This window comes from Oreochromis aureus, linkage group 18 (assembly GCF_013358895.1).
Source record: "Oreochromis aureus strain Israel breed Guangdong linkage group 18, ZZ_aureus, whole genome shotgun sequence".
Lineage (NCBI taxonomy): Eukaryota > Metazoa > Chordata > Actinopteri > Cichliformes > Cichlidae > Oreochromis > Oreochromis aureus.
This window is the reverse complement of record NC_052959.1, coordinates 35,892,630-35,904,042: the sequence shown is the minus strand read 5'-3', so window position 1 is coordinate 35,904,042 and position 11,413 is coordinate 35,892,630. Positions and strand designations below refer to the sequence as shown.

Sequence of the window (11,413 nt, the reverse complement as noted above, 5' to 3'; positions counted from 1 at the left end):
AAACCTAACCTAACACATGCTAACCTTACTATTAAGGATCGTTGGGTGATGCTGAGGCAGCTGGTGAGGTATGTTCCTGTGAATGCGTCAAAGCTGAGCCCGTCAGTGTCCTAATGAAGTCATCATCATCATCATCATCTTCATTTATAAAGCACTCCACAGCTGGCACAAAATGCTGTATACTGGAACTAAATAATTAAAAAACATAAGATATAAATAAAACCCCTGACTAAGGCTAAAAAACGGAAAAGCAAGGTAGGCTAAAACAACAGGTGACTTCAGATTTGGTTTCGTTCCTCGGGTCTGATGATCTACTCCAGCTTCAGCTAGTTTTTTTAATTTTACCTCATGGACAGAGGTTCTGGATCTGGATCAGCTCTAAGCCAACCAGGTTCTGCTTCCTGTTTCCGGCTTTATTAAAGGTTTAACAGAGGAAGTGGGACTTCGTCTCAGGTCGCTGGCAGTGGCGAGGAGATGGTGCAGGAGGACTTGGCAAGCGGGCGGGCTTCCAGGCCTTTTAGCGCAGCGGTGACATCTCCTGGATGCAGCTCCGGCGGTTTCCATGGAGATCGCACTTGCATACGCTGACGGTCAGCGTGCTGGTACTGCTGAGAGGCGGAGTCCCGCGGTCTGAGATCACCACTGGCAGGAAATAAAGCGGCCGCTCCCGCTGCAGGAACCCGGCCCGCCGTGTCAGGACAGACGCAGTGTTGTCTGAGGACAGACGGACAGATCGACCTGATCACCTGCAGCTTTTAAGGTGGAACACAGAGTGCTATTTAAGGGGGTGCCATGCCCGGGTTGAAGCAAGAAACACATTTCCAAAAGCAAAGAACCAAAAACGTGTGGGAGGAGCTACAGCGAGGAGCTCATGGATGATTGGCAGCTCTGGATCCTGTGAAGGTAAAGTTTTTGCTTTGTGGGTTAGAGAGAGATAGCACCGCTCAGTGTGTTCGCTGAAACCACGAGGGACAAACACACACAGACGGGACAACGTCGGACACCAGCTGGGCGGTCCGCTGAACCGACAGGTCACACAACTCAAACGGGCTGTCCTCCACACAATCCTCACTCACAAAGTGTCTCCAAATGGGAATATTACGGCTAACGGGTGGATCCTATTTCAGTGCAGGTAGCCACCAGTGAACAACTGCTTGCTGCTAAAGAGACGGTGCATGAGGTTAGCTTGTTAACATAAAATTCACTGTTGCAGCACTAAAGTGATCCTCTTACACTCAGTTTGAGTGTCCTTATTTTCCTCATGAACCAATAAACTCGTGACTACCAGCCACAACACACAACATCACTGACACAGGAGGGTGCTCAACATGTTTTTAGGGCGTTAAACCTTAAATTCAGGCTGGTCCATGTACACCACAGAGCTGCTCTGTTTCATTGAAGTTATTTTTGGTTTTAAGGTGGACTGCACAGTTCTGCTGTTTACTGATTAAGGTGGACTGTACCGTTGTTGTCTCTCAGGATGAAGCTGAGGTTCCAGGCAGCCTTGGCAGCCAAAGAAAACAGGAAGTGATGTCCATTCTTGGGTTCATCCAAATCCACAGCGCTCAGCGTCTCAATGATCTAAAGGCCAAAGGTCAAACAGAGGGAGAAAATCAGAAGCACATCCAGTCACCAATGCTCATGTGACCTGATGGGACTTTTGGATCCATCTCAGTAACAGATTACAGAGATTTCACAGACGATGCTCATTAAATAACGGATTTCAGTGACATCACAGCCACAGCAGCTGTATTTACCTGTCTGTCTACACACCTGCTCACTCGCCTTCTGCACACTCGCTCACCTTTCTGTGAATGCCTGTCTGTAAGCCACAGGTGAGCCTCACCTGTCCCGGCTGGGCGTTCTCACAGATGAATGTCTGGTACTCGACGGGAAAGCTTGGAGCGTTGTCATTGACGTCTGTCACAGAGACCAGAACCACGGCTTTGCCTACCTGAGAGTGATCCACTGAGACAGACACACCTGTCAGATACACCTGCCGCTCGCAGGAAGACAAACTGATGTCATGTGACTTACAGCTCTCTGTGGCGAGCACGGTGATGTTGTGCAGAGCGCTGAGCTCTCTGTCCAGACGTCTGCTCGTCCGGATCACGCCTGATTGTCTGTCAATGTCGAAGTAATTCTCCACATCCGACTTCCGGTCGATGGCGTACCTGCAGAGGGGCACAGGTGTTATCTTTGCGTTTTGGGGTAAACATGTTTGTGGTGATTTTACCGCCTCGCGTCTTACCTGATGGGACAATTCAAGGCGTCAGGGTCGTGAGCTAAAACCGATCCCACCTCAGTTCCCACCGGCGCTGCCTCTGAAACCGCCATCTGGCTGACGCGGGGGGAAAAACACGGAGGCTCGTTCACGTCCTCCACCTGCAGCCGAACTGTCGCCACGTCGCTGAATGGCCCAGCTGACAGGAAGCGGGTGTCCATGTAGCGATTGGACGCCTCGACGCGTAAAGTGTACCTGGTCTTGGTCTCAAAGTCCAGAGTCTGAGGAGGAGGGAGGACATAACATCACAGAGGCCTTTGAGTGCAGGCTGGTCTCCCTGGAGATCTGAGTACTTCTGAATATTTACCGTAACAAATACGCCACGATGCATTAACTACGTTTCTGAAGTGCTGTGGATGCTCCTACAGAGCTGAGCTGCCTTAAACATTCACGTCTATTATCCCGCTGACAGCACACCAACAGATGTTTGAGCTGCACCTCATCAAGAGGGGCCTTCATGAGAATGGAGGCCATAGCTATGACAGAGTCTGAGCACCACTGTCGAGCTTAAAACATTGAAACGTCACATTGGCACCAAATCAGGAAAGAACTTCAGCGTAATTACTCAGAGAGTCTGCGAGTCAGACAAAAACCCGGCTCTCAACGTATTCGACGTACAGGGTGCAGAATTAATGGAAGCAAGTTGTATTTTTGAGGGAATAATTTTATTATTGAACAACAACCATGCTTCTCAATGAACCCAAAAAACTCATTAATATCAAGAGCTGAATGTTTTTAGAGTAGTTTTAGTTTGTTTTAGTTTTAGCTATTTTAGGGGGATATCTGTGTGTGCAGGTGACATGCTGTGCCATATAATTATTGGGCAACAACAAAAACAAATATATACCCATTTCAATTGTTTATTTTTACAGTGACCAATATAACATCTCACATTCACAAATATGCATTTCCCCAAGCATTCAAAAGCAAAACAAAAAACAATCAGCGATCAATATAGCCACCCTTTCTTTTATAAAAAGGACCTCAAAAGCCTGCCATCCATGGATTCTGTCAGTGTTTTCATCTGTTCACCATCAACATTTGCAGTAGCAACACAACCACAACCTCCAGACACTGTTCAGAGAGGTGTACTGTTTTCCCTCCTTATAAATCATTTGATGATGGACCACAGGTTCTCAATGAGGTTCAGATCAGGTGAACAAGGAAGCCATGTCATTAGTTTTCTTCTTTTATACCCTTTCTTGCCAGCCACGCTGTAGGTGCGGGCCTTGATGAGTGGAGCATTGTCCTGCATAGAAATCATGTTTTTTCTTGGAGATGCAGACTTCTATTCCTGTACCCACTAGCGGAAGGTGTCTTCCAGAAACTGGCAATGGGACTGGGAGTTGAGGCAACTCATCCTCAACCAGGCCCCACAAGCTCCTTTGATGATGGCCAAACCAATTCTCCCACCTCCACCTTGCACAAGCGTCTGAGTGGGACTGGAGCTCTCTGCCCTTTACCAATCCAGCCACGGGTACATCCATCTGGCCCATCAAGACTCACTCTCATTTCCATCAGTCCATAAAACCTTAGAAAAATCAGTCTTGAGATATTTCTTGGCTGATCTTGACGTTTCAGCTTGTGTGTCTTGTTCAGTGTGAAAGTGCGTCTTTCAGCCTTTCTTGTAGCCGTGTCTCTGAGTAATGCACCTTGTGCTTTTTGGGCACTCAGTGATGTTGCAGCTCTGAAATATGGCCAAACTGATAACAAGTAGCATCTTGGCTGCAGCTGTGACTTTCTCGGATTCCTTGGAAGGGCGTTATTTTAGCCTTGGTTTTCCACCGCTTCTTTAAATTCCCTATTGACTATTTTGAATGAAGCGGCTTGATGAATTGGAGTAGTCCACTTCCAGAGCTTTGAATTTTAAGACTGCCATCCTCTGCAAGATATCTCACTATTTTTACTTTTCTGAGCCTGTCAGAGTCAGCTACTTTTGACCCATTTTGCCGAGAAAGAGTTGCCTAATAATTATGCACACCTGATATAGGGTGTTGATGTCATTAGACCACCCCTTCTCATTGAGATGCATCACCTAATATGCTTAATTGGTAGTAGGCTTTCGACCTATGCAACAGAGTGAGACAACATGCATATAGAAGAAGGATGATGTGGACAAAATACTCATTTACCTAATAATTCTGCACTCCCTGTAAAAACCTCAGGAGCTTATTTCACCTACAAACTCAAATCAGTTTTTCTGTTTTCCAAAGAAAATTGAAGCTATCAGGGTCTTTCTGCCATCTTACACATTCTCTCTTTGCTGGTGTTTTCTCTGCATCGCTAAAGAACAGAAATTGTATCCTTCTGCATTTAGTGTTCATTAACATGAAATTTATCGGTAAGAGAAAGTGGCTTTTAATCAAACTGTGATGCTAAATGTTTCAGTCACAGCACAGAAGCTGCTCTCATAAATGTGTTAAAAGACAGTCACCTGAAAACAGACCCTGTTACTGTTACACCTCAGTACACGTCAGAACTCAGAGGTGTGCCTCTTAGACAGGTAGAAGGCAGGAATTAGCTCCATGCCTCATGGAGGGTCGAGGGTCAGTCCTCGAGTCCAATATTTCATGAATGCAAGGTGGGTGGGTTACACAGATGAGTTGGCTCTGTCACAAAAAGACCTTTTTGTGGACAGTTGGCTGCAGCTAACAGAGACAAGCCTGAGATGTTTTATGTGTCCAGCAAGACTGGAGAGTCTTGTTCGTGTGTACAGGGATTACAATGCTCTACTTACTGGCTTTCTCAAAGGCTGGAAAGAAGGCTGCAGTTAGAAAACAGAGCACATCACTCCGACTTCCTATCTTGGCTTCCAAGAAATATTGCTAATGGTTTAAAAGTCGGAGGATGGCTCAGGCCCTGGATGTATCTGACCTCATATCAGCAGGGCTTTCAGCTAGTGGTGCCGAGATCTGAAACTACACTGGGTGAGATGACATTTATCTGCTAAGCTGCCCGCTGCTGGAGCCACCAACACATGGAATTGAATGACAGCCCAACACAAAACCACTTCTATCTACAACGCATTCTCCTTTGTAAATCATGTTACAGGGTGCCGTATAAATAAACTAGCGTGGCCATCAGTAAAACGTGGTCATGTGATTATCTGAAGGAGACACCCACATTTATCCTCATTGTGCTGGTGCAGACATGACAGCTGACAGAACAGAACAGAAAGGAAACCTTTATCTGAGCGATGAATCTAAAATCAGAACAATAAAACAGTTTCATCTGCAGGAGACACAGCGAGCTAAATTTAAACAGCTGTGAGCAGCTGCCAAGCAGCAGGGACGTCCTCTGGGACCGCCGCCTGCACACGAGGCCAATGCTAACGCGATGATGTAACGATCACAGGGACGCATCCCGAGAAGCGGATCGACTCGGAAGAGTTCACAGTGGACAGAAACATCAGAACCAAAAACTGGAGATTTCTGTGACCTACAAACAATCCAGAACCTTGATCAGGATGACCAGTCCTTCCTGTGTGTGGGGGTCTGTGAGCATCCTGAAGGTTCCCAGTCCATCCCCGTCCAGGATCCTGTAGTCCATCTCAGCGTTTGGACCAGCGTCCGCATCCAGAGCTTTGATTTTCGCGACCACCGATGACACCACTGTGGATTCTGGGACGCTGAACTGGTAACTCTCTGTGGGACACAGAGGATGAAGCTGAAGGAGTGCCTGCAGTGCCCCCTTCAGTTCAGTTCAATTCAATTCTTTATTGTCCCGGGGAAGTCATTTCGTTTCACACTTCTCGGCGCTGATAATTGGCGTCTGTCTTGTATCGGTAGCGTAAAGCCAGTTTAATGCGGTATGACCGTTCACGCATGATGGCTTTCTAAAACATCGGATATGTATCCAGATTCAAATACCACATCTGGTAGCCCAGATCAGGTTGAAAATGTCGGTTTATGCCGTTCCACACTGTCCTTCGCTGATTGGATATGGGTGCATAGGGTCAAAAAAATCGGTTGATGCTTCGCCTGCAATGTGAGCGTAGCCTTAGTGTGGCAGCAGGCAGTCACGGCGGGGTACACTATGTATTTGTGAGCGGGACTGATGAGGCAGGGAGGTCAGGTGAACAAAAAAAAGCGAGCCTTTATTTGGCTGGTGGCAGGAGATAAACATGAAAACTATGGTGGGTATAACAGGTGACCTGACAATGAAACACAGAAAACAGAGGACTTAAATACACAGGAGGTGATCAGGGGAAGTGGGAACACAGCTGACACACATGAACCTAATGATGCTACGGGGAAAGTCACAATGAACAAGAACACACCAGACTCTTTCAAAATAAAACAGGAAACATGGAGACGTAGACATGACAACACAATACACAGCCCTAAAACATATGAAAGACAAGAAACAGAATACAAAAACTCATGAGACAGATGATAATAATGGCAAACCAAAACTCAGCTAAATCTTAAATAAGAATAACAAAGGAACTTATCATACAACCTTAACATAACAGACTCAAAAATTTAAAAAAAAGCGCAAAACGCTGGGTCAGAGAGCCAGCCTGTGACCAGGGCAACAATGAGAATAAACAAAACAATGATAAAAAGCCACAAGGCATGATTTATTTGCCATTAGGGACAAAAAGGTTGCAGTCGGGATAAAAGAAACCTGAGTCTTTTAGTCTTCTCAGGAACTCTAAAGCGGCGGCCAGGCCCAACAAGTCAAACTCACTATGTAGTGGATGGTTCAAACCAGTTAACAATAGAATTAGGGCTTCTCAGCACATGCTTGTTATAAATGGTCAAAAATTCATCTTGCCAGCGCCCTGAGTTTAACTTGAAGGTTTTACCAAAAGTCCCAACCGTTCTTGTTCTTCAGAATCTATGTTACCAAAACTGAAGTAGATAGTAGTTCAATAAAACTTCTGTAAAACAAGGAGAACATTTCAGATGAGACATTAAAAGATCTCATTTCCTTAAAGAGAACAGTCTTTACCGCTGAGCGTGTTTAGTGATAGCCTCAACGAGGCTCGAAAACACAGTTGTGGGCAAGGAACAACCTAAGCGCATAACTCTTCACAATCTCTGGACATCATGTTGGAATAAGGTCACGACGCTCTGCAGGCTCACTGGTAAAAATCCAGCAGGCAGATGGAGGAGCTGTGATTTCTAAAGAAACTCTGTTGGGTCTGAATCCAGAAGGACAGGATTACGAGAGAGTCAAATATCAATGAACAGGTGTAGGGCGCTCTGGGTGAGGACTCACTATGAGGCGGGTGGGTGCCTTGATTGACACATCAGTCAGCATCACGGTGACCGTTGTGGTTCCTGACAGACCTCCCATCTGACCAATCATGTCTTTGGCCTGGATGACCAGCAGGTAATGGTCCCGCAGCTCCCGGTCCATGTCAGGCAGGGCTGTCCGCACCACACCTGCAGACAGGTGAGAGGTTGGTACAGTCTGAAGGTGAGCATGAGTGCCCAGGTGAGAAACATTGGAATGTGACATAATCGACATGACGCACTAATAATTGATCCACATGCTGACATCAAAAAGGTCACCGGTGTTGTGCAGCGCCGACACGAACTGATGTGAGCCGTGACGTGCTGGCCTCATTTACAAAGGGGTAAATAAAGCGGCTTCGGCGAAAAGGCGGCTTCTTTAATCCGCTTAAATCTACTTTTAATCTGACTGCAGTTCAGAGGCGGGAATCGTTAACCCTCGCTTGCGAAGGTGGTTACAGACAACTCTGCAACCAAAGGCTCATGGGTAAAGTCAGTCATGGTCTGTAGCAGTTTAATACTCAACCCCAACTGGTCGTGGCAGATTTCTTCCTGTTAAAAGGAACATTTTTCCTTCCCACTGTCACCAAGTGCTCTCTGTATCATTGCAGGGTCTGTGTTTCACAGCTACACGCTCACCTGACTTTGGCTCCACAGAGAAATATGGTTGCCCCTGCAGGATGCTGTAAACCAGGTGGGCGGAGTTTCCATAGGTTGGATCATCGACGTCTGTTGCCACCACGGTCACCACAGACGTACCTGTACAAAATCAAACTTTATTCAAACAGGGAGTGCTGCCGTCTCGTAGAAACGCTGTCAAACCTAAATGAGGATTTGCTCCCAACTAGTGAATTCTGAGGTGGTGTCTTCATAAAACATCTAACAACTATGTGAAGACAAAAGCTGATTCTGAACTCACCTACAGGTGACCTCTCAGCCACCCGGGCCACATACGGTCCGTCCAGGAACTTGGGCTCGTTGTCGTTGATGTCCTGGACCTTGATGATGAACTGGGACTCAGGTTCGAGCGGCAGGTTGGTATTCCGGTCTCGAGCCTGAGCTTTCAGTGTGTAGTACGCCTGCTGTTCCCGATCCAACCTTTTGGTGGTGTGTATGTCTCCGGTGTCCTCATCAATGGAGAAGATGGACATCGCTCCTTCGCCGCTCAGGACGTACCTCACCTGTCCGTCACCTTTATCCAGGTCAGAGTGGAGCTGCAGGAAACCAGTTGAGTACAACAAACATTTCTTATTGTTATTATTGAGAAAATGAACCTTCAAAGATGGAGTTGGCCGTGAAACAGTCAAAGCAAATGTGCCCGTTTCATTTTAAATAAACATCACCTGTTTAACTGTTTTGACCTTTGAACTGCACAACCAACAAACTGGTGTTTTTTTATGCCACATTTCTTATTACAAGCCTGACTCAGTGCTATTAACCTAACATTCACACAGTACAATGGACAACTAAGAGCTCAGTATACGCCAGGACCTAAACCATCGACCTCCCAGTTTGGAGATGTCCCACTCTACCTCCTGAACCACAGCCGCCTGGTACAGACACACTGTACCAGGTTCACCAGGTACATCCATCCACACCAAAAACTCTGCTCTGAGTGGAGTTCCTCCTGATGTCCTTTAGTTCCCTCACTTTATATCCGATGTCCTGTAATGTTCTTGGAAAAGTCCTAATCCAGTCCCCAGAAGAACTTCCTGATTAAAGTTTGTCATATTTTTAATCCACTTTAGATTCAGTAGAATTACCCCTCGTTTTATGTTTCTTTATTCTTTCCCTGAAGAATTCTGTTTATTTATTATTGGTTTCTGTTTGGACTTCTGGGTCTGTGACATGCTTAAAGTTCTAATCCAAAACAAAAGTATGAGCTATGAACTGCTGCTGGGAACCAAAACGAGTTTTTGTTCTGGTTCAGAGAAACTTTAAATATGCTGCAACAAAGCTGCACAGAAACATCTCCTTCAGGTACGGATGATTGCACTGACAAATCTGAACCCCACATCTATGATGCAGACAGAGCCAGGACGTAGGCCCCGGGCCGGTACAGGTACCTGCACGGGCCCTGGACCTGGTGCCGTCATTTAGACTAAATCTGTAAATCTACAGTTCGTACCTTTCCGATGTAGAGCGGCTCGTCTCCGGTGTACTCCTCCAGGACGAAGAACTGGTTCCACACCCAGCTCCTCCTCTGCCTGCTCTGGGTGGAGTAGACACCCGCTCCCCCTCCTCGTGCTCTTCTTGACACCTGAGGGAGGGCCACGGAGTTCAGCGTCATTGCCCCGCAGCTGGACTTCTCCCACAGGGAAAGGATGATCACAGTGAGCATGCTCGGGAGATGCAGAAAGTTCATCTCTGAGGGAACAGGCGTGCCCAGCAAAAAGATGTCAGTCGCAGGAGCTGCTGGCGGGATCGTTTGAGCCAAACAGAATGAAAGTTTACGGTAAGGACCTGTCCTCTCTTTTAATATTGAGGATGTCATTAAAATCTATCAGGGCGTGAGTGAGCTCTCAGCTCACTTTGAATTTTTAACAAAATCCTGAGACAAATTAATCAAAATGTAACTGTAAGTCATTTTCCAATAATCAGTTTGGTAACATTACTGCGATGTAAATGAGCTCAGTTTGAAGGATTTATCTCAGAGTCCTGCTGCAGAGCATTTCTTTATGTTACCCTCTGAACTTTTTATGAAGCAAACGTACAACATTGGAGAAGTGTGATTATAGAAACATATTTTAGCCCAGTTTAAAGGATTTTGTTAATCTGAAGCTCCTCTTCATCCCGTTAAATCTGCCCCAGTAATCTGAAAACACTCTCCTCACTCTTAAATCTGCTGTTTTTGCCAACTCTGACCTTAAATACACAAACCAGCAGTCTTACCTTCCAGCTGCTGATCGGACAGTCCCCTGTGGATCTGTAGGTTATTGACAGCAATCGCATCAGATGATGATGACTGATAATTGATGAAAGAGGTTGAAACCAGCAGCAGCTCCGATGCTCTCTCCCTCTCTGCCGCTCTCTGTCTGTTACACAAACGCTGCTCCCTTTGAGGAGGAGGGGGTGTTAGGCTCCGCCTCATCAGGAGGGAGGGAGGAGTCAAATGACTTGGACCGAGGACGGCAGATTCTTCATGTGTTGTTTTAATGAACATTGTAACTGTCCCTGAGACAGTTAAAATAAAGGATTGTTTATTTCATGCTTATGTTTCTGTGATAGAGAGATGCTTAATAGTACACAAGATAAGTTGATAAAGTGTAAAATTGATTAAAAAACATGTCTAAAATATGTGATTACAAAATATGGGTTTGTTAAATATGTAAGTGCTGTAAAGTTTTGTATGAGGTAGGTTTGTAATGGTCACATGACCAGAAAGTTTCAGTTGAAACTTCAACTATGTATATGGTGGAGCTAGTATGTGGATACATGGCTGAGATGTCTACAGCTTCAACTTTAATGTTGGTCATTCTGCATGTGGTCCAAGAGAAGCATACGGTATGGTTTCATGTATAATGTTTGTATAATGTTGCATATATGTTCTACACTGGTAAATGAGAGACATTTTGTGATATATTGTGCATTTTTCTATTTCTGGCTTGCGACGACTGTTTATGGACAATGATATGAGACTGATAAGCTCAAACAGTTATGTTGTAAACTTTGTGTTTCTTCTTTCAGTTTTCCATGTGTGTCTGAAGACAATAAGAGTGTGAGAGAGAGAGAGAAAGGAATAAATTTCGAAAGACATCAGTATGATGCGTGGCCATTCTTTGTTGGACCCCTGTAGGTTACAGTGAAAAGCGTACCGCCACTGTGGCTGGGAAGTTAAACGTTAGAAACAATGTATGTTCCAGAATAAGAAAAAGAAGAAAACGTT

General features: G+C 45.6%; 1 protein-coding gene across 1 annotated transcript; it reads right to left on the bottom strand.

Moving 5' to 3' along the window:
• Window positions 1-517: 517 nt before the first annotated feature.
• LOC116323178 (cadherin-7-like) lies at window positions 518-10,548 on the bottom strand. The gene is made up of 11 exons (XM_039601718.1): window positions 10,420-10,548; window positions 9,656-9,939; window positions 8,447-8,741; window positions 8,167-8,286; window positions 7,507-7,677; window positions 5,741-5,928; window positions 2,252-2,505; window positions 2,038-2,174; window positions 1,847-1,968; window positions 1,464-1,581; window positions 518-714 (listed from the first exon to the last, which is right to left on the bottom strand). Exons 2-11 carry the CDS (start codon window positions 9,890-9,892, stop codon window positions 518-520), a joined length of 1,839 nt encoding a protein of 612 aa, XP_039457652.1. The 5' UTR covers window positions 9,893-9,939; window positions 10,420-10,548.
• Between the last annotated feature and the right edge of the window lie 865 nt (window positions 10,549-11,413).